This window comes from Macaca mulatta, chromosome 17 (genome assembly GCF_049350105.2).
Source record: "Macaca mulatta isolate MMU2019108-1 chromosome 17, T2T-MMU8v2.0, whole genome shotgun sequence".
Lineage (NCBI taxonomy): Eukaryota > Metazoa > Chordata > Mammalia > Primates > Cercopithecidae > Macaca > Macaca mulatta.
Window position 1 is genome coordinate 8,286,562 of NC_133422.1, and position 23,110 is coordinate 8,309,671.

At 45.8% G+C, this 23,110-nt stretch overlaps 1 protein-coding gene across 1 annotated transcript in view; it reads right to left on the minus strand.

The window, feature by feature from the left end:
* Positions 1 to 1,370: 1,370 nt before the first annotated feature.
* The window catches only part of FLT1 (fms related receptor tyrosine kinase 1), a 196,101-nt gene continuing 174,361 nt past the window's right edge, over positions 1,371 to 23,110 (minus strand). The window contains exons 23-30 of the mRNA XM_001117928.5: positions 22,658 to 22,780; positions 20,641 to 20,752; positions 18,746 to 18,845; positions 13,250 to 13,355; positions 12,846 to 12,988; positions 9,800 to 9,884; positions 7,662 to 7,756; positions 1,371 to 4,351 (exon numbers count right to left, since the gene is read on the minus strand). Coding sequence (XP_001117928.4) covers positions 4,150 to 4,351; positions 7,662 to 7,756; positions 9,800 to 9,884; positions 12,846 to 12,988; positions 13,250 to 13,355; positions 18,746 to 18,845; positions 20,641 to 20,752; positions 22,658 to 22,780 — 966 coding nt within the window. The 3' untranslated portion in view covers positions 1,371 to 4,149. The remainder of the gene's footprint in view (positions 4,352 to 7,661; positions 7,757 to 9,799; positions 9,885 to 12,845; positions 12,989 to 13,249; positions 13,356 to 18,745; positions 18,846 to 20,640; positions 20,753 to 22,657; positions 22,781 to 23,110) is intronic.

Below are 23,110 nucleotides of genomic sequence, written 5' to 3' on the forward strand. Positions count from 1 at the left end.
ATAGAGGTATGTTTCAAATACAAATATATTTTGGTCTGAGATTAAGCCCTTCCACCTTTTCAAATGGGTTTTCTTCTATGAAAAGTTGTGGTACTAAATGGTAGGGGTTTTTTCTTCTTTTAGTAATATCGTATTGAATAATTGCATCCATACATTCATATATATACACACACATTCACAAGTAAGTGTGCAGCTCAGTGACTCATCATGAAGTGAGCATACCTGTGCACTGCCCCCCAGATCAGGAAATAGAACATTAGTAGCATCCGGTTCGATTTTGTTTTGTATTTTTTTCCCCCTCCCTTAAGTGTTCTTAGTTCGCAGAATAGAAGAATGGCCATCGCCGTGTTGGGATCAAGGATTTTTCTTTTATTTAATTTCCTGGCCTGTGAAACCCAAAAGTCTGGTAATATGTTTAACACTGAGGAGTCCAATGAACCTTACTAGGCCATACTTCTGCTGGAGGAAAAAATAAAAATAAATTCCCAAATGTACTATAAGTTTCCAGAGCCATGAGAACATTTCTAAACTGTGACGTGACATTGATTCCTCAAGCATTCTTCAAGTCATTTGCCTGAATGAGTGATTTTATTCTTATGTTATGAAACCCGTAATACTTTTTAAAGGTTTCAGATTCTTGAAGACAAAATGCCTCTTGCCCTCTTGAGTTAACTAAAAGTTTACTGAGATTCGTCATTTATCCATTTTTATTGTCTTTGTCCCAAATAAAGTAGGCCTATTTTTTCCCCTTAAAATATCTTATATCTAGTTTCCTTATGACGTTATTAGGCAGGTAATACTATGACCGCTTTCTAAGACAAAGTGTTGGTCACTTATTCAATTGCTAGTACTTAGGACCTGAGCTGTTTTCCTAGGATGTAATCCACAAAACAAGACTGGAGAACGCTGAGCTGGCATGTGTACTGACACATTCTTGTGTGTCAAGCTTTTGCCTGTTATTTTGTGTGGTTTCCTGCAGCATGAGCACACACCCGCTGTGATTATGCTAATGATTTATCAGCTGAAAATTAGTGTTTGGGGACAACTGCCTCTTTTTAATTGAGGGCACTTTTCTCTGCGGCTGGCACTCACACCCAGCATATGCTTTACTTGTTTCATGATCCTGTTGATGTTAGGGTTTAGTTTTCTGGGCAATCTGCCTCGTTTTTGTGTTTTACTTGCTGTTTGCAGTGTTCGGATTGTTCAGCACAGCCATTCTCTAGGACCGATAGAAGCCTCTTTGCCTTCTCTTCAGCAGTGTTTGCTTTCTCTTTCTTGTGCTGTGTTTAGTAAAGAACACCAGTCCTCTACCCCCAGGGACACCCGTGACCCCTTTTTTACACTTACAAGCAAATCCGGGAGAAAATATGTACGTTTTTGGAAGTTAATTTTATTATATGAAGATGGTATACAAAATACATTCATCATGACTAGAAATATAGGACCAAACCATGTCTGTCTTATATCTGTAGCATATATTCTTGGTTTGTATAAAAGTAACTTTAAAATTCCAGTTTCCTTAAATAGTTATGCACAAAACACACACACACACACATACACATATAGTTACACCACTGTTGGCCAAAGATGCACTCCTCCTTTAATCAATTTAAATGAGGCTAGCGAGTATCTGTTTGATGTTTGCGTTCTTATGGGCTAGGAAACAAGGCACAGGTCCCTAAAATTAACATCTAGGCGTCACTTCTTGGACTGACAAGACACAGACTCGTATATGGTTTCAGCCCCATTCCACCCACACTGTTCCACATACATTATCTCAGAAACTCTGAAAGGAAGTGCTTGTTCTTTGTTAGTGCCATTTTTGTCATAAATGGCAAATGATTGGAATATTATCAGTTAATTCATGTTTCAATTTTCAGTGCTATTTTAATGAACAAGCACTTTGTAACTAGCTCATTATTACAAGCCTCCATTTTTCTTTCTACATTAAGACTCCAGATGGAACCATTCTTTGACTGACAGATGGACTCATGTATGCTACAAACCTGAGTTTGAAGAAGCTGAGTAACGGAATTCTAATGATTTTTCTTTTCTCTTGGAAAGGAGTATCTATTATGGTCTCTTAATGATTAAGAATTAGATTATTGAAATCAAGACATATGAATAGCTAAGGTTTTATTTGTTATCACTATTTGCTGGGCTGTTACCTGATTTGGGAAAAAAAAATAGAGAATTGACTGAGGTCTTTTTTCTGTGTTTAACCTCCTTCCAGTTACCTGATTTATAATATTGCCAGCTGTCACAGGTGCTTTTGTGTATATAAAGAAGAGGAAGAACAAAGATTTGTCCTCTCTTCTGGCTCTAGCCTGCTTTTGTTTGGATTTAGATCTTGGTGGAGAGACCTGTCCCGCTCCTCTCTTCTGGCTAGTGCGTCTTCCACAAAAGCCTCTGCCAGGAGCCAGTGGGCTCGCTCGGGAATATGCTGATGGTGGTCCCATCTCTTCGTTCAGAGAGCCTTTAAACAGGGATGTGGCACATAAGAATGGAAGCATATATTCTTCTGTTACTTAGAGCCCAGGTTCTAGAGTTAAGTTACATGGATAAAAGGAAGCATACTCTTCTCCCCAAGCAGCAGCAATCCACTGTTGCCTGTCCAGCTTCTGACTGGCTGCAGAAGGTGCAGGCATCCTAAATACATAGACCCTAACTTGCATAAATAGCGTCCAACAGAGCCAGCTTTAGTGATCCAAGGCCCACTTGATCTTTAGACCCTAAGAGTAGGCGTCCTTTGCTACCCTGTCTCCCTATTCCCATCATGCTCAGACCCCAGGCAAGGTTCAAAGCAGTTGAAAATGGGCTTTTCTTCTAATGATGGCTCATTAACTAATATCCTGAGTCCCAACTGGAGAAATATCTTGCATAAATTACATATCACCTTTTTTCTCAAGGAGCTTAAAGTGCTTAATATGCGTCAGCTAATGCTCTTCCACATCCTTCCAGATTAGTGTGAGAGAGTGGAATCCCCATGAAATGAAAAGGAAACATGACTGGTTGCCTGTGCTTTGGGTCCCAGCTGTGCTGGTGAATTGGTTTGGCTGGTTTAGAGATGGGGTTTTCCCTTGACCTAATTGACCTTTTTCCTCCATCAGCCCTAGTTTTGGTGTGGAGAAAACCCTCCTCGAGACGGCGTTCTCATTCTTCTCGGCTTGCTTTCACAATGAACTGTGCAAAACAGGATAATACCAAGAAATTAAGTGTCTGGACTGTATATTAATACTCAAAATAGAATGTGACATTTTAAGTGTTAAGGCCATCATGCCATGGATACAACCTAAGTTTTCAGTGCATCTTACCAGGGGAGCCAAAAGTATGGGCTCAGAGTTGAGTGCCACCCTCAGTGCTGTAAATCAAAACATACCACGAATGGGAATGGACATAGAACCAGTTCCATAGGTAAAGTTCTAAAATTTGCTTTAGTTCCAAAAAAGGTATTTGTCCTTTTCTTGCCTCCCAGAATTCAGAAAATGTCCCCTCATCTCTGTCCCATCTGCTCCTGGCTGGGCCCTCAAATGTAGAAGGGTGAGCTGGGAAGCCACTGAAATGGCATTGCTGAGCCCCGTCCCCCTCCCCACCCACATGGTGAGTCTCAAATTCTTTCTCATGCCTTCTCCCGGTTTCTCTTTTGTCCCTTGCTTTCTGCCTTTTTCCTTTTCCTCCTCACGTGTCTTAGGCCTGCTAGAGGACTCCTGAGATGTTGCTCCAGCCAGCCAGTGATCCCTGGGGCTAACGGGCTTGTTGCCCTGGGTTTTGGGCTGCGGGGCTGGCCTAGTGGGGTCCATGATGCATTGGGTGATCAGTGCGGCTCCTGAATCAAACTAGTCCTGTGTGCCCTGAGGTGGCGGAGGTTGGAGCAGGGCAGTCATCGGGCTTAGGAAGGATTTCTCTAACACTGAGTAACATGAGGATTTAGCAGTAGTGTTCTTCACTTGTCACTATTTCTCTATCTGGAGTTACATTCTTGTTAGTCAAAAAAAAAAAAAAAAAGCACTATTAAAAAATCACAAAAAGCAGCTGGCTCCCATGGAAAGGTCAAGGTGTAAACTTACATATGCATAATACTGGCAAAAGCTAGTTTCCCGGGGGTATAAATACACATGTGCTTCTAGAAATAAGGCTTTGTGTCACACTCTAGACGGGTGGGGTGGAGTACAGGACCACCGAGTTGTAGTCTGGGGGCGGGGAGCAGCACGCGATTTTCCTTTCCAGCTCAGCGTTGTCGTAGGTGAACCTGCGCTTGCCTTCGCTGATGTGCCCACAGCTGGAATGGCAGAAACTGGGCCTGCTGGCATCAGAAAGCCCCGACTCCTTACTTTTACTGGTGACTCTCAAGCTAAAGAAAGGAAAGAAATCAAATGTTCAGAATTGGTTTTTAGAAAACAAGACACTAAAATCTACTCTTTCTGAGTGGGTCATTTGTTCATACCTGTCCTAGAGTTCATGGTTTTCGAACCCCCCCTCAACTGCTGTCAGATTTCCTCTGTTCTAAAGCTGCACACGGCCTCCCTCATAGCAGCTGGGTGTCATGGGGCAGAAAGACAGTGGCTGGGGGAGGGTGTGAGATGTCTGCTAAGATAACGCAAACCCATAATCCGGGTGGAAAGTAACTCCAAGACCTGGGTGCAGCCCTCTCCTATTCTCGGGTCAAACAGCTTCTGTGGTAGGCTGAGAAATGCCTCCTGCCCTCCAAAATATTCACATTTTTCATATTTTATCTCCCTTCTGGCCTCCAGAACTGCAAGAGAATAAATTTCTCTTGTAAGTTGCCAAGTTAGTGCCAATTTGTTACAACAGTCTCAGAAAACAATAGAGCTTCACACACACAGGTGAGTGCCCCTCTCCCTATCGTGCCTGTGTTCTAGAAGAGGAAACGCTTTTAGTTATGGTGCTACTTGTCACCAGCAAGGCTCAAGGGTGGAGAAACTTGCTTCTGGGTCCTCTACGTTATACCCAGACTAGGACAGACACCTGAGGAGGAAGGGCTGCTCTTGCCCTTTAATATTCGTTTGAATTTTTTATTTTCAAGGGATCTGGGATGAGGAAGGGAACCTGTGAAGCATGTTTTAGACTGGTCTGGACTAACATGTCCATGTTGTATATTTTCAGTCTCAGAGTAGAGGATACAATTTATGGTTTATGTTTTTCTTTAACAAATATCTAGATAAAATTAGTCACCACCCATTTTCTGAGGTGTTCCAAAGTAGGAAACAAAAGAGCAAGTATCCTACCTTCCCCTTTGATCCATTCATTCCTCACTGGTGCCTCTGATGGGCTGTAACTCAATTCTAATACCATTGTGCTCATGTGAAAAGGAAACACACACACAGATGTTTGCCTGGAAATGCCCCTGTCTTTCCCATTTACTTGTGGTCGATGAACTGTGCTAACTACATCACTTGGAGGCACTTGTTGCCATTCTTTGATTTAGATCAGGGTTCAAAACTATAACCCATATCTGCCCACCTGGCTGGTGTTTTTTTTTTAATGAGAGCTTTATAGAGATATAATTTACACATACTGCATAATTCACCTATTTAAAGTGTGTAAGCCAATGGTTTTTTGTATCGACACAAGTTGTGCAAAGATCACCATAATCAACTTTAGAGAGCTGCCACCACCCCCCAAAACTCATACCCATTAGCAGTCTTTATTCCTCACACCCTCTAGCTCCAGCCCAAGGAAACTACTGGTCTACTTTCTGCCTCCAGATTTACCAATTCTGGGCATTTCATATAAAAGGACTCATACAATATGAGATATTTTATGACTGCTTTTACTGAGCGTAATATTTTCAAGGTTCATCCAGGTTGTAACATGCATGCATACTGCATACTTTTTATTGACAATTTTATATTGTGTGGATATACCATAGTTTATTCATTTAGTCATCAACTGATGGATATTTAGGTTGTTTCTACTTTTGGCGATTATGAGTAATGCTGCTATGAACATCTGTATGCAAGTTTTGCTGTGGACATCAGTTTTCATTTTTCTTGAGTATATGCCTAGGAGTTGAACTGCTGAGTCTCAGGGTAACTGTTTAACCTTTTAGGGCAATAGCTAAACTGTTTTCCAAAGTGATTGCGCCATTTAACATTTCCACCAGCAGTGTAGGAGGGTTCCAATTTCTCCATATCCTCGCCACACTGACTTCATCTAGCTATCCTCATGGGTGTGAAGTGGTATCTCATGGTAATCTCTTTCCCTTTTTTTATCCCTCTGTCACCCAGGCTAGAGTGTAGTGGTGCAATTGTGGCTCGCTGCAGCCTCAATCTCCCAAGCTCAAGTGATCCTCCCACCTCAGCCTCCCAAGTAGCTGGGACTAAAGGCACATGCCAGCACGCCCAGCTAATTTCTGAAATTTTAGTAGAGACAGGGTTTTGCCATGTTGCTCCTGGACTCAAGTGATCCACCCACCTCGGCCTCCCAAAGTGTTGAGACTACTGCATGAGCCACCACGTCCAGCCCCTCATGGTAGTCTTGATTTGTATTTCCCTAATGACTGATGATGTTGAGCATCTTTTCATGTACTCGCTGGCCATGCTCACCTGTTTCTGTAAATACAGTGTGTGGGAACAGAGCCGTGTCTTCTTGATGATGTACTGTCTACGGCTGCTTTTTATACTATAATGCAAGCTTGCCCAACTTGTGGCCCGCGGGCTGCATGCAGCCCAGGATGGCTTTGAATGCGGCCCAACACAAACTCGTAAACTTTCTTAAAACATTATGAGATTTGTTTGCAACTTTTTTAGCTTATCGGTTATCATTAGTGTCAGTGTATTTTATGTGTAACCCAAGATAATTCTTCCATTGTGGCCCAGGGAAGCCAAAAGATTGGACACTCCTGCTAATGGCAGTAGGGAACATGTGCTATCTAGCCCTTTAAAAAAATGGCTGCACACCCCGGATTCAGGTGAAAGAGGAGCAGGTTCTGCCTTCGGGTGAGACAGGGAACAGGCATTTGAACGAGGAAAGGAAGGAACATCCGACAGGCGCAGCTTTTCCCAGTCCAGCACCGTTGGGAGGTAGCGACTCGCAAAGAGAAGCTGCAGCGGCATTTGGTGGTGCATAAGACTCCTGACAGTGGTGGCCACGGCGTGGAGGGAGGAGCGGGTGGACTGGTCAAGCCAGGGCTTCGTGGAGAAATTGTCAAGTGAGAAAAGGGTGCCAGGATGAAATGGGAAAGTCGTTCATCTGTAGGGGCTGAGTTCTCAGGGTGCAGGTCTTAGCCCTGGAAAACAGTACTGGGACTCCTCATGTATCAACCCTGCCGGCATAGGGAGTGACAGCGGGGGCGTCCTCTCCCACCGCCAGGAGCGTGTCTCCGTCTGCACCATGCACAGGTGGGCACATCAGGCTTCTTTCCCTGAGGCACTGTGCTTCCCACGTCTGGAATGCCTGTCTGCAAGATTTTCTGCACGTTTTCCCCAGAGCTTGGTGCTCATATATCCCATTTGATGTTCCCCTTTTTTTGCCCTCTGGGGGGAAATGCTTTTCTGCAACGCCTGAACAGGAGGGCAGAAGGGCAAGTATAGTGCAGGAGGGCAAGTAGTCCTCAAACATCCCTCATTACACCACCTGTCCCCAGCATCTCCCCTCGTACCCTCCATCGACTGATCACAGAAAAGATACCCGGTGCTTACTCAATCTTGAGCGAGGCCTTGGGTTTGCTGTCAGTCCAGGTGAAGCGCTTCAGCATGGGAGAGGCCAACAGAGTGCTGCTGTCCCCCTGGTAGTCCTGCGGGGAGAAGGAGAAAGGTGATAGTTTTGCCTGGCCCAGCGGGAGTCCATGCTGAGCCTGAGGGATGATCCTGGGATGCATCTGTTGATCCAGGCTCTGCCTCACCCTCCACAATCCCCGCCTATTGAGACAAAGCATTTTCTCTAAGTTGGTCACTACAAACTTGACCCGCTGCAAATCATGTCTGATCCCCAGTGACTTTGAGGCCCTTCCTGAACATGAAGTAAATACATTTAAGCAAAAGGGAAAATGGCAAGTAACAGGTTAACATTTTCCACAGTAAACTATGATGCAACTTATCGCATAAAGATACTAAAACTAATTTGGCAGATCGCAATTGACTATGAGTATGCCATAGTAGCGGTGGCCACCTTAGACACGAATTCTAAGAAATCCTAAAGACATGGTTTGATTTTTTTTCTTAAACTTGATGGAATTCTCAGCCCCCACCCCCCACCCCTTGGTTATAGTCTCCAGCATTCAGATTTCCTTGTTGGTTTCTCTTTGGCACTGAGTTGCCTGCAGACTCTTCACTACTTTGTTAATACGGCATGTTCCAGTAAGCGGATCCCACACTTTGTTCCTGCCACCCTTTAAGACTCTTACAGGGCAGTGTCCTTAATTATGAATAAACACCTAAGCAAACAAAGAAGCTGTCATCATTCACCACTGATTTAGGGTTGGAGGGTGAAGGTTGAGAATTCTTTCACGTTTTGCTCAGTATTTTTCCCTCGGCCTTGAGAACAATGTACCAAGCAGCCAAACAATATATCCATATACTTTACTTTTATATTCTTCAGCTTATTTTTGATGCTTAAAATATTTAAAATAATCTTTCCCTTTATCTGGTGTGTCTGATAAGGTTGTGGTGTTTCTTTTTTTTTTAAGGATGACTGTGCCTGCCTCAAGGCCACACTGATTGTAGTGATCACCTTCACACTGTTGTTGGCCTTCCAGGCCCTTTATGGGACATAGTCATTGCCAGACTTCTTTTTTTTTTTAGAGAGAGTCTCACTCTGTTGCCCAGCCTGGAGTGCGGTGGCATGATCTCGGCTCACTGCAACCTCCGCCTCCCAGGTTCACGCCATTCTCCTGCCTAAGCCTCCCTAGTAGCTGGGACTATAGGCACCCGCCACCACATCCAGCTGATTTTTTTGTGTTTTTAGTAGAGACTGGGTTTCACCGTGTTGGCCAGGATGGTCTCGATCTCCTGACCTCGTGATCCACCTGCCTCGGCCTCCCAAAGTGCTGGGATTACAGGCGTGAGCCAGCGCGCCCGGCCTCACCAGCACTTCTTAAACGTTAATGTGTCCAGGAATCCCCTAGGGATCTTGCCAAGGCGCACCTGACTCAGTGGGTGTGGGTGGGTGCTGACAGTTGGCATTTCTAGCCGGCTCCTAGGTTGTAGGAACCTGCCTATCTGGAGATCACACTTTGAGTCCCATAGGCTGCAACATTAGAACTGCAGTATCGCTCCTGCCCATCCTCCTCTCCTCCCCTTAGCCCCTCAACCCCACATCACTGGGCTTTAGGTGAGGCCTCTTGTTTGCCAGGCTATACTGGTTGGCTTCTCTCAGTGTGGCTGGGTAGGAACACGGCCGTTCAACCTGCAGAGCCTCAGGAGAAAGGAGCCTAAGGCTTGGGTGGACCCCTCCCCGCCTCAAGGCTGCTTGCAGGAGGCTCTCCGTTACATCACAAAGGCCACCACCCACACAGCTGGGAGTTCCTCTGTTACTCTGAAAGCAAAGCTGCATCGCTGACAGCTAAGCAGTTTAGAAATACACAAAGGAGTTTCCTAAGGGTCTAAATTCCTACCATGCAGGGACTTGGGTCCTGGAGTGAGTTCATGGAACTCTGCTTTCAAATTAGCTCTGCACAGCTAGATCTAGTTGTCAGTCCTCCCAACACTGTCATTTCAGCCACTCCTGAATCCAGACGCTCGCTGACCAAGAGCTACCACACTACTGGCATTGGTGTCTGGAAGGGATCTGAAGAAGGGGTCTGCCAGCGTGCACTGGGTACCTTAACTTCATGACTTACATCAAACATGGAGGTGGCATTTGGTAAAAGTTCTTCAAAGGTTTTGATTCTTTCCAGGCTCATGAACTTGAAAGCATTTACATATCTAATGAAGAAACAGAAAGAATTATCAAGACAGGAAAAGGCATTCAGCTGTAATGAGTCAGGAGACCACAGGCATCCTATCCTAGCTAAGAGGAACCAACACACCAACAGGAATCACCTAACTCCTGAGGCCCCAATCTCCCCGCTGTGACCCCTGGGAATCTTGGCGGCATTGCCACTGCCTCCCATGGTTGTCAATTCACATTCTGTCGTGTTGAGGAAACTCCCAGAGGGACCTGCTCGGGTCCGTTGTGAAATCAGAGAATGTCAGGCCTAGGAGAGCCTGGAGGCATCATCTGGTCTGAGTGCCCAATGGCGCAGGAGAGAAATGATGTGCAGGGAAGTGATAGGACTTTAGCAGGTACTCCGAAAAGGATGTGAGGCGGCAGAATGACCTGGCATGGCTACATGGCTAAATATTATTTAATGGCATAATCGAGTGCTAGCGCCAGGCTTGTATATGTTTTCTGTGATTACAGATTGGGAGAATTGGGTAGGGTTGTATGATGTCTCTATAACTACCTACTGACTTTTGTTGATGATTATTAGGAAGGACTATTGGAGACATCCACTCTGTGGTTACTCACAAGGCAAGTTCACCTACTGACTGAATTTCTCAGTCCCATACCCTGTCACTCTCTGCCAGTCCCAGTGTCATGGGCAAGCTCCCTACTGGCCTAAGGCTAAGCCCCCTTAGAAGGGTCCACATATAACTGACATGCCACCCACCCCTCCCCTCCCTCTCTCTAACGCAGCCAGACCTTGCCAAATTATTTAATCTGAACTAGTTTTCCCAACTTCACAAAATGATGACTCATCTGCTTCAGCCTCTTGGGCTGGTTGTGAGGCCTGAACAGTGAGGCTGACCTGTAATCCATCACCACAAGTCTGGATGTGGCACTGGGTTTCTTTGAGTCCTGTCACAGGTGGGTAGCAGTATTTTCTTTTTTCTTTTCTTTTTTTTTGGAGACAGAGTCTTGCTCTGTCACCTAGGCTAGAGTGCAGTGGCACGATCTCAGCTCACTGAATCCTCCGCCGCCCTGGTTCAAGTGATTCTCCTACCTCAGCCTCCCGAGTAGCTGGGACTACAGGTGCATGCCACTGCCCCCAGCTAATTTTTGTATTTTTAGTAGAGACGGGGTTTCACCATGTTGGCCAGGCTGGTCTTGAACTCCTGACCTCAGGTGATCCACCGTTTCGGCCTCCCAAAGTGCTGGGGGGATTCCAGGCGTGAGCCACTGCGCCCGGCTGTGAGCAGTATTTTCTGACTGCTGCAGCTCCTTCCCGTATCTTCCCTGGTGGCTGAACTGAGGTCAGAGCCAGAGAGCTGTGCCTATTGCAAAGAGAGATGCTAGAGGCCCATAGCACGGTCTGGAAGCCCTAAAAGGAGTCCTGACTGCATTGGGTACAGGGAGGGAGGGTCAGAACTCCTGGGTTAGAAAACTATTCTGCCACTTTCTAGCTACACAGTTTCGGCAAGCCTTCCTCCTGGGAGCCTTAAGGTCTCCATTTATGTAACAGGAATGATATGTTCTTCCCAAGACTGCTCTGAGCGTAAAAGGAGTTGATAGATGGAAAAAGCCTAGCACCGTGCCAGACCCAGCACGTGTCTGTGTAACCATCAGCCCTGCCCAGGTTTCATGCATGCGTAACTATCAGTCCTGAAGTCAGGCCCCGGGGCCAGCAGTGGCCACAGTACATATCTGTTCCCTTGCCTTGCCCCTTCTCCAGTTCCCTCTGCAGTAATACGGGATAGATTCATTTGTTAGGTCAAAACAAAGCAAAACAAATGAAAACACAGCTCGCTTTGTTTGTTTAGTTTTATCTAAGGTTTCACCAAAAAATTCAATGTCATGGGGAAAAGAAAAGATGGGGTAAGGTTCTAGAATAAGATAGACAAGAAACTTAAGAAAATGTAATCTGTTATTCTTAATTGGATCCTGCTTTTTAAAAAAAGATGTAAAGACAGGTGAAATTATGGAAATTTGACTATTAGATGGCATTAAGGAATTTATTTGGTGTGATAATTTTGGTGTGGTTTACACAGGAGTATGTCCTTCTTTGAGTGCAGTCACGCAATCATAGCTCACTGCAGCCTCCATCTCCCAGGCTCAAGTGATCCTCCAACCTCAGCCTCCTGAGTAGCTGGGACTACAGGTGCACACCACCACACCCGGCTAATTTTTTTATTTTTAGTAAGACAAGGTCTCTCTATGTTGCTGAGACAGATTTTGAACTCCTAGGCTCAAGTGATTCTCCCACCTCAGTCTCCCAAAGTGCTGCGATTACAGGCACAAGCCACTGTGCCCAGCAATAATAGCCTTCTTCCAAAATGTATACCAAAGTATTTAGGAGTAAAGTGCTATTATGACTTAAGCCTCCTTTTAAATGATTCAGCAAAAAGAAAAATCCAGAACAAACACAATCATAGAGAGTATAATAGACAAAATAGGGCAAAATGTTAACAACAGCTGAATTTAGGGGATGGGCATATGGGTGATGATCACTACACAATCTTTCTTTCTTCCTTTTTCCTTCCTTCCTTCCTTCCTTCCTTCCTTCCTTCCTTCCTTCCCACCTTCCTTCCTTCCTTCTTTCCCTCCTTCCTTCTTTTTCCTTCTTTTTTTTTGTTGGAAAATTCTGTGATATAAAGTTTTTTTTTTTTTGAGACGGAGTCTCGCTCTGTCGCCCAGGCTGGAGTGCAGTGGCGCGATCTCGGCTCACTGCAAGCTCCGCCTCCCGGGTTCACGCCATTCTCCTGCCTCAGCCTCCCGAGTAGCTGGGACTACAGGTGCCCACAACCGCGCCCGGCTAATTTTTTGTATTTTTAGTAGAGACGGGGTTTCACCGTGGTCTCGATCTCCTGACCTTGTGATCCGCCCGCCTCGGCCTCCCAAAGTGCTGGGATTACAGGCGTGAGCCACCGCGCCCGGCAATATAAAGTTTGAGAAAGAAATCTTACCTGACATCATCAGAGCTTTCTGAATTAAACTTCGGAGCCGAAATACCTTCCTTGAAGAAGTCCTCAGAGAAGGCAGGAGTTGAGTATGTAAACCCACTATTTCCTGTCAGTATGGCATTGATTGGGATGTAGTCTTTACCATCCTAAAATACCGAAGATAGAGCTGTCATTGCATCAATTCTGACTTCAACAATTTCTACGAACCATTATGTCAACTTTGATTTGTCATTCGCACAATCTTGGTTGTGTTTTGAGAAGACAATTCTGTACACACACACATACACACACACACTTTTTTAAAACTTCTCATCTCAGCTATTCTATTAATAGCGCTTAAAAAAACAAATAAAATGCCCCCCGATGTACACTCAAAGGCATTTAGATGTAGATAAATTTTGTTTTACCTGTTGTACATTTGCTTGAAGCAAATCACCCAGTTTTTCCACAAGTTCTGCAAATCTTGGCCTTTCTTTTGGGTCTCTGTGCCAGCAGTCCAGCATGATCTGATAGCTGGTGGGGAAAACAGCAACAGAAGTAGCTGGAGAGCAGTGATCATCCTATGCATTGCCTTACGTACTGCAAAGGGAAGGCTGTCATCCGCATAAAGACCAAGCTTTCTGTATACTATGTGACCCTGTTTCATTTTTAGGTTTGGGTTTATAGCACCAGCACTTAAAAGGCTGTCTGGGCCAGGTCCTGCTGTCAGTGGAAAACACGTCTACCAAGACAGACTAACCAACCCTCCAGAGCTCATGGATACCCAGGTTCTTTGTTGTGCCTGTGGCCTCTGCAGGTGGAAAGTCTGAGTTCTGTGACTGAAACACAGCTATTCAGAAAGGAAACCCCACTGCTCACTGCAGTTCAGTGTGAAGTGGAGTACTCCTCCCTGCACTTTCAGAAGCAGGACAATGTCCTTTAAGTTTTAAAAAAAAAAAAAAAAAAAAGGTCATACAGCCATAAATATCAATGGCCGAATAGTTTGTAGTACTTATTTCATTCTTGGGTTGTAACAAAGGTTGGTTTAGCTGGCTTCTTAAAAAGCATGTGAGCATGTGGCATTTGCAAGTCCTCACACTTCCCTTGATGGACTAAGCAGTGGAGACCAGTGGGGAAGGTCCTGTGTACATGACTGTGTCACTTCCAGAAGCTGAAGCCCAGTGTGGAGTTTCTGGGGCTGTGAGCAAAGTTCCTGTGTGTAGCTGATCATTCTCCCCCAGCACTGCAGAGCCACTGTTACAAACTGGCCTCCCACCACTCAAGGCACACAGTACAGCCTGGGTACCTGGATATGAAACATTTGTCCTAATAGCACAGAGGTCAAATCTTGTCCTGGGATTCCAATGTCAACAGATTCCTCTGCAATTCTTCTCTTACATTTTATTATTATTATTATTATTATTATTATTATTATTATTAGATGCAGAGTCTCGCTCTGTCGACCAGGCTTGAGTGCAGTGGCATGATCTCAGCTTACTGCAACCTCCGCCTCCCAGGTTCAAGTGATCCTCCTGCCTTAACCTCCTGAGTAGCTGGGATCACAGGCGCCCACCACCACGCCTGGTTTAATTTTTGTGTTTTTAGCAGAGATGGGGTTTTATCATGTTTGCCAGGCTGGTCTCAAACTCCTGGCCTCAACTATTCACCAGCCTCGGCCTCCCAAAGTTCTGGGATTACAGGCATGAGCCACCGCGCCCAGCCTCTTCTTTACATTTTAGATGTAACGGCATCAGGCTCCTCTCTTGGGCATGTCTGCATGGACTCGAGGTCTGCACCTACCGCCCTCTCTGAAAAGCACAGGCCAGAGGTCCATACACGCACTGCATTAAGAACTGATTCTCCTTGAACCTTGCGCTCTTCAAGGGATGTTTATTATACGTTACCTCTTCTCTCAGAAGATGGTCTGGATGAAAAAAGGACTCTGAGTCACACTCAAATCTGAATGGGCCCCGAATTTGATTCCCACCCATCAGGCTGTAAGCACTGTGTGGGCAGGGCCTCATTCCACACCTCTCGCCTACCCCAGAGCAATAAATATCTGCTAAAAGAAGTCAGATTCGTCTCCGGGAAGAGATGACTGCTCCTTCTGTGAATTCTTCAGCTGTACTGCAGACAGTACTGCTGTGCTTGTGCTGGGAGAAACCCCAGTTCATATCCTCCCTCGGACACTTCTTAGAGGTATGCCTTTAGGGGGCGCCAATGGCTCTAGATATCTCTTAAGTATATTCCTATTTTGTTTCAAATATATGAGGTGGCTGCCAAACGCAGTAAGACTACAGGAAGGTAAGAAAAAGAAAAAAAAAAAAAAGAATCCAGGTGTGGTGGCTAACATCTATAATCCCAATGCTTTGGGAGGCCATGGTGGGATGATTGTTTGAAGTCAGGAGTTCAAGATCATCCTGGACAACATAGCGAGACTTTATCTCCACAAAAAATAGAAGAGTTAGTCAAGCATGGTGATGCACGCCTGTAGTCCCTGTAGTACAGGAGGCTGAGGCGGGAGGATCACTTGAGCCTGTGAGGTTGAGGCTGGGCTCCAAAGAGAGGCCTTCAGGTAGAGGCTGTGGGCTCATCTCCTCCCACACCATCGTCTCCCCACAGGATCAAGCTGCTGTCTGGGAGAAGCACCATCCTGAGCAGGACACTCCCTGATTTCCCTGCTGACACTTGTAAACGGAACCATCTATAACCACTTGCTGTTTTTTACTTTTGACTCTTGGATTCCGATTTTTAGTTTCCACTCTTCTTGCCTAAAATCCAATGTGAATCATCTCAGCAAACACCAAAGGAAAAGAAAAAACAAAATCAAAAAATTCATTGCTTATTCCCTTATTGAAGGACATCTGATTCAACAGTATCTGGGCAAGGAACCAACAACTCAATGTTACAAGATTTTGTGCCACTAAGTAAATAGGTTTAGTAAAGTTAAGAGACATTAGTTTGCATCCAAGCTGGGGACGAGGGGCCTCCAGGAAGTTTTCTTTCCAAGCTATCACCCAAGTTCCCAAATACACACCGCTTTACGCCAAGTTCAGATCACAGAATCCCAGTTCTGAGAAGCTGCACTTGGTCCTCACCCAGCCCTTCCTACTGTTAGAACAAACAAGAAGGATATTACTCCATCAGCTTTCACATGCTTGAGAAAATGTCTGAAGGTTTGAAGTCTGGCCTTCTGAAGAAGTATTTCACCAGAGCTTCTTACTTTTTAAAATGTCTAAAATCTCTCCCTCCTCAGAATTAAGGAACCATACCACTCTCTCTAGGTCGCTCGAGGCAAGGGAGCTACCTGAGTGAGGTTTATGTAAAGACTTGAAGGTTTGAGCAAGTCCAAGGCAATTTTTGGTCCAAAGCTGATGTGACTTTGTACCTCTGAGTTATTTCCGACCACAGCCTGGGTATGAACGGGAAGTGCACTCTGCAGGGGTGTGGGATGGTGCTGTGGTCTCTGGACTCAGGCTGAATTCGCTTAAGTTATTACCAGTGCAGCCTTGAGCAAATCACTTATATGTGCGGTGCCTGTTTTCTCATCTGTGAAATGGAAATCATGGTAGTCCTGCTTTATAGGACTGTTATGAGCATTAAATAAATTAATGCTTAAAATAGTGGCACTTATAAGAACCAAATAACTATTTAATCAGTATTATTCAATACTGTTATAATAAAAACTAGTTTCAGGCCAGGCATGGAGGCTCACTCCTGTAATCCCAACACTTTGGGAGGCCAAGGCCAGTGGATCACTTGAGCTCAGGAGTTTGAGACCAGCCTGGCCAACATGGAGAAACCCCATCTCTACAAAAAAATACAAAAATTAGCCAGGCATGGTGGCACATGCCTATAGTCCCAGCAACTCAGGAGGCTGAGGAAGAAGCATGACTTGAACTCAGGAGGTGGAGGTTGCAGTGAGCTGCGATCACGTCACTGCACTCCAGCCTGGACAGCAGAGCGAGACACTATCTCAAAAAAACAAACAAACAAAAAAATCCAACTAAACTAATTTCATACTATTTAGAATTTATACGGAAGTAAAAATAAAAATTAATTTCATACTGTTTTGCATTTATTTTGATGTAAAAATCTTGTTATTTAATAATAACAATTATTAGTAGTAATTGAGAGCCTACTCTTGAGATTTTCAGACTATGTGAAGATTGGAAGGACATATTTAATTCAAAGCATGAGTGGCCATATCAGAGAAGCATTGCTTCTGAGGACTGTGGGGTCTGTTCCTAATTCAACAGCCCCTGTGGTCTAGGGACATCAGTCCGGAGGCTTGGGTTCTAAATGTCTCCTCTGTTTCTCAGCTGACAGACAGCACATTGCTTCAGGTCTTGGCATCTCTGTTTCATTACTTGCTAAATTCAGATTATAATAGCTGCCCTGACCACCCCTCAAGGTCTCTGGGAACTTCAAATGAGACTCTATGTGGGAAAACATTAGAAAATCATAAAGTTAATCATCCAGCTCTATCCCCAGCTCTCAGAAACAGGCCTTGCCTCAGCTCCCTGTACTTTTCTGATGAGGACACCATGCACCAGTGACAAGAACAGGTCCCCTCCCGCTTCGCTATGCTTGGGCAGAGCTACCCAGCCCTGCTGTTGGGCCTGAGTCTTCCGTCCACCTCTCCAGTTCCCCATTCTGGGCCTGACCTACCCTTACCCCGAGATGATGAAGGAAAGAGACAGCGACTTTGCCCTTTGGCTAAGCCCACACTTCCTGCATTCCCTGACTCCTTCTCAAAGGCCAGCCAGTGCTTCTGACAGGACCCCATTGTGTGGGTGGAATGGGAGGGCCCCTGCCAGTTCAGGAAAGGTGGTGCCGCCTCAGGGAGGCCCAAGTCCTTGTCAGCAGCTCCACAAAAGTGCAAGTGTCATCACATTCCTGCTCAGGCCTCAAAGTGCAAAACATCCACAAATCCCCAGGAAAAAAAGAGTGTCCAAGAGAGGCAAGCAAGTGCAATTTGCACAGTGGAGAAAGCCTCACAGGGACACCCCGAAAAGCCATGTGACCAGGCAGCTCCAGACAGCTGCTGGGCCTATTCCTAAAGGATTCTTTTTTTTTTGAGACACAGTCTTACTCTGTCGTCACCCAGACTGGAGTGCAGTGGCGTGATCTTGGCTCACTGCAATCTCTGCTTCCTGGGCTTAAGTGATTCTCATGCCTCAGCCTCGCAAGTAGTTGCCACCAGGCCCGGCTAACTTTTGTAGTTTTAGTAGAGACGGGGTTTCACCATGTTGGCCAGGCTAGTCTTGACCTCCTGACCTCAAGTGATCCGCCCTCCTCTGCCTCCCAAAGTGCTGGGATTACAGATGTGAGCCACCACGCCCGGCCCCTATTCCTCCTAAAGGATTCTAAGGAACTTGTATTGCCCACAAAGCCTTCTGTGAAGCATAATCATGATGTCAGGAAGTTCCCCTTTTCCTCTCCAAGACCTCTTCTGCAGACCACATCAACCCCTTCATGGGCATTCCGTGCAGATATAGGAATGGTCACAAGATCAAGGTCTGGCTCTCCATCCCTAGGGCTGCTAGGCCTGTTTGGCTCCCACTCTGTGAGTGAGGCCAAGGTCTTGCATTCAGTTCCTGGGTGACCTGTTTGTTTTGCCTGGATTCATACCTAGAAACCAAATTTCTAACTTCAGTTCCCAGCTAGAGCCCTTGAAAAGTCACGTCAGTGGTCAGGAGAGGAAATAGGCAGGGATGGGTCAAGGGCCATGTGCCCCACTGTAAGAAAATGCTCCCAAAATATCTGGGCCTGACGGGCTGAGGGGAGCATCTCTAAAGGAAAGAAGAACCTTGGCATCTTCCAAGACTGGGACTCTAAGAATCCACGAAACATCCCCTCTCAGGGATGCCCTGGTGAAAAGCGAGCTGTCAGATGGGGAGCGGAGGGCACCAAGGGCTCACATTTCAGGAGTAGAGTACTCAGGAGCTCTCATCCTCATGCCTTCCCTCAGGCGACTGCAAAAGTCCTCATCCATTTGTACTCCTGGGTATGGAGACCCGCCTGTGGGAGACAATGTGGAAAACACAGGGCCTATTATGGCTTCAGGGTACAAAAGACCAAGAGGGGACAATTCAGTGTTTCTTTCCTCCCTTTAAAGTGATGTTTTAGTAATAAATTCCCAGTGATTACAACAGATCTCAATGGACAGTACAACACACAGAGAAGCTCAGCGAGTCCTTGCTAAGGACACCCGCTTGGTTGGGTGGTCACATCGTGTGGGGCTGGTGCCCACGGGCCATTCCTATGGCTACTCCTGCCTGTGTGGTCAGAGGAAGAGGTGTCGTCTGAAGGGTCCTGGTCTTCTCCCCACAAGTAACTCTAAAGAAGTCCCATCATTAGAGACTCATCCTTTGGGTTAGCGAGTTTTCTTTTTTTTTTAAGAGATGGGTCTCCCTCTGTCACCAGGCTGGAGTGTAGTGGCATGATCTTAGCTCACTGCAGCTTCGAACTCCTGGGCTCAAGCAAGTCTCCTGCCTCAGCCTCCAGGGCAGCTGGGACTCCAGGTCCTCACCATCACGGCACTTGGCTTAGGCTTCTTTTTAAAACACCAATAGATTTGGGATAGGCTACATGGGAATCATTCACACTTGAGTGGGAATGGCTTTAATTCACTCTCTTGCAAACTTCCTACAGTACCAGGGCTCTAGGAGCTGTGACAGGCCTGAGGGAAGGGCGGCTTTGGGCTCCAGGGCTGGGCTGAATGGAGTGGAGTGGGGTGGGGGCTGCCCGTGGTCAGGAGTCTGCAGACCTAAGAGCGCCAGAGACCTAAGAGGCCTAGGCTTTGCCTTCTGCCGGTTTTACTGCCCAGGATTCCCCTACAACCTTTCCTTTTAGGGGGATTCTTGCCAGGGCTGGGGGTGGCAAGGCCTTCTAATGCACTCTTGTTCTAGCCCTTGAGCCTCATCTACCTCAGCATTTGTTTGTCTGCACTTTCTAGTGATTACTGCTGGTAGGAAGCAGCTGGGAGACGTGCAGTGCTGGCACTGTGTCATTGTGGGGCCACTGCAGCCGCCAAGCTGCTTTCAAAGACTGGAAGCAACAGGTGCCTGTCATCGAAAGCAGGGGAATGATTTTCACACATTACAGGAAACCAGGGATGTTACTGGGTGACTTTTATTTGCTGTGAAAGGCAAATTTTTGGCAAAGCCCAGAAGACTCTTGGCTAGAACTTGAGTTTTGGAGGCCTCAGATCATCACTGTGTGTCTGCAAGCAGATGTGGGCTCTGCAGGCATCTGTGTGCTTTGAACAGGGCTTCTAGCCGCCCATAGTGGATGTTTTTGCAAGCAGAATAAATACAACCAGTGTTCTTTACTGCTCATCCTGTATAATCCGGTGTCCAGAGCCGTATCATGTGTTAATGTCAGAGGCACTGGAAAGGTCTCCTGTTTCTAACAGCACTTTCCTCACTGGGTTAGCTGGGCTTATTATGGCCTTTCCTAGGAAGAAATTTTGAGGTGGTGGGAGATGCGGGGAGGGAACGGGTAAGGGCGTTAGAGGTGTGCGTGTTGAGGAATTGGAAAAGGACAGAATCGGAAAAAGTACAGAAAAAGATAAACCCGACTTCAGACTTTATACCCATCTGACCTTGCTCATGATCGTATAAAGCCCTTTTACAGTAGAGGGCAGACAAGCATATGCCATTACTCATCTGAGAGTCTACATGGACCCATGGCACCCTAAGAGTTTTTGTTACAGTAGGAGCTAATCTAAAGGCTATCTAGCCAAAGGACATTCAGCAGAAGATGCAGACATTTATTTCTGGGCTGTTTGATCTCTTCCTTCTCCCAAATTTACCTAAGGAGAAGATTTCCCACAGCAATACTCCGTAAGACCACACGTCGCTCTTGGTGCTGTAGATTTTGTCAAAGATAGATTCAGGAGCCATCCATTTCAGAGGAAGTCGAGTCTGGAAGAGGGCAAAGGGGCCTTGAGCAGAAGGGCATGAAAACAAAGCACATTCAACCCAAGTGCCCATGGGGTCACCTCCCAGATAGCATATGGCCCATAAATCATTTCCTAGAGCAGTTCTGGTTTCTAACATAGAGAACACCACAGTATGCAGTGTACACTAAAAGAGGGAGCTAGAGTGCTATACTGAGTCCAGTGAAGGCAGTACATGTTCAGTAAGCCCCTCTGATGTGTTCGGCATGTCCTTAACTGCATGGCTCTGTGAGAAATCCTCCCCCACAAAGAAAGCTTGCACTCCACAGGGACACTCAGGGCTTGGAAAAGGAAAAGTGATCTGAATTTGAAGATATCCCGAAAAATGGTGGTGATTTCTAAAAATTTTTCCCAAGAAGGAGGATTTTAAAAGCATTCCTATGCAAAAAGACAAGATTTCAAAAGTCACTGAATAGGGAGAGTGTGCAAAAGCATCAGAAAGAAGAGAAGAGGGAAAGAAGTCAGTGTTGAAAGAGAATATACAGTTGGTTTTCAAGCATGTAGACAAATCTTCCTCTTTTTCAGATAGCAGGAATCCCAGTGAGTTAGGCCTCACCACTTTAGATGATGGGGACTGATGGGAGGTATGGGATAAAGGAGAGACAAGGAGAAAGGAAGTGGGAGGGGCAGGGAGGCTGACTCAGATACAGATGAACAGAAAGGAGGGGTGGACTAACATGAAGGTTGATGCCATCTCTCCAGACCAGGGCCCCAAGGAAAGTTTGTTTTCCTTTATTTTCTTTTATTTTTACAAAGGGTCAATGCGAAGTCGTATGTTTTGCTTCTATACAAACAGATTGTGGTGCAGTGGCTCTCAAAGTATGGTCCTAGGACCTGCTATGTCAGCACCTTCTAGAACAAGCATGTCCAATTCCTGGCCCGCAGGCCACATGTGGCCTGGGACAGCTTTGAATGCAGCCTGACACAAATTCGTAAACTTTCTTAAAACATTATGAGATGTGTTGCAATTTTTTTTTTTTTTTTAGCCCATCAGCTATTGTTAGTGTATTTTATGTGTGGCCCAAGATAATTCTTCTTCCAATGTGGCCCAGGAAAGCCAAAGGATTGGACACCCTTGGTGTAGTAACTGGTTAGAAACGCAAATTCTCAGGCTCCACCCAAGACTCACTGACTCAGAAACTCTAGGGGGTGGAAGGCTTGTTAGGCCAGCACACCGTAGCATAACACGCCTTCTAGGCGATATGTATGTTCAATTAAGTTGAGAACCACTACTGTAACTCAGTGGTGCCCAGACACAAGCTTAACCCTCAGGGTATATAGGCTGGAGAAGGGAGGACATGGGACGTCACCTACAAAAGTGAAAAATAACACTATGTCTGAAAACAAGCAGGGAAGAGAAGCCAGTGCGAGCCAGCAGAGAGATGCTAGGCATGGAAGGCCATGGGAAGTAAACAGTCTCCTTCATAGTCAGCTACTGCTGACAGTCTTCCCCGCCCTTTCCTGAGACAGATACACCTGCTGAATCAATCACCCGGGTTTATTTGAGGGAAAGAGTCCAGGCTGTTCTTTTCAGTGGTACAAGGAATTTCCCCAGGAGTCAAAGGAAGGTAATGCTAAGGTCTCACCCAGGCCCCACCAAACACTTCTCAGGTTAGCAAGTCTCACGAAGCACTGCCCAAAGGACAGGTGGCAGGCCAGGCATTAGGGGAGAGCAGAACCAGGAGACAGTGGCCTTTCTGAGCCTTACACAAGGGCTCTCTGGGATGCCGCTCCTCTGGACTGCTTGTCTTCACAGAAAGCCAATGATGGTTTTCAGGGACTACAGCTGAGGAAGTGTAAATATTTACCAAGTCTGTTGTTTAAAAGTAATAGGACATAAATGAGTCAAATAAGCATCAAACTGACTTACATCTCCTTTTCTCACATAATCGGGGTTCTTATAAATATCCCGGGCGAGGCCAAAATCACAAATCTTCACCACATTGTTCTCAGATAAAAGAATGTTTCTCGCTGCCAGGTCCCGATGAATGCACTATAATAAAACAGCTGCATAATCAATGCATTTTCTTAACCTAACCAACTAATTTCCTACACCTCTGCATCATTAATCTTAATTTGGTAATCCATTTCCCATGCTGTGAAGGGAGCACCTCTCAGTGCACACTGCTACCATAGACATGAAGAGCCTCTCTACAAATACAGGTCCCCAAGCCCCAAAGTCAAGACATGTTCTGAATCTCCTGGGCTACTATTTGATCAGTGAAGCTGGTTATCTCAGATTTACCAGTGGGCAAACTTGCCCCACAGCCTTTTATCCTGAGCTGCCAAGATGAGATCTTTCTTCAGCTGCAGTTTTGTGGGA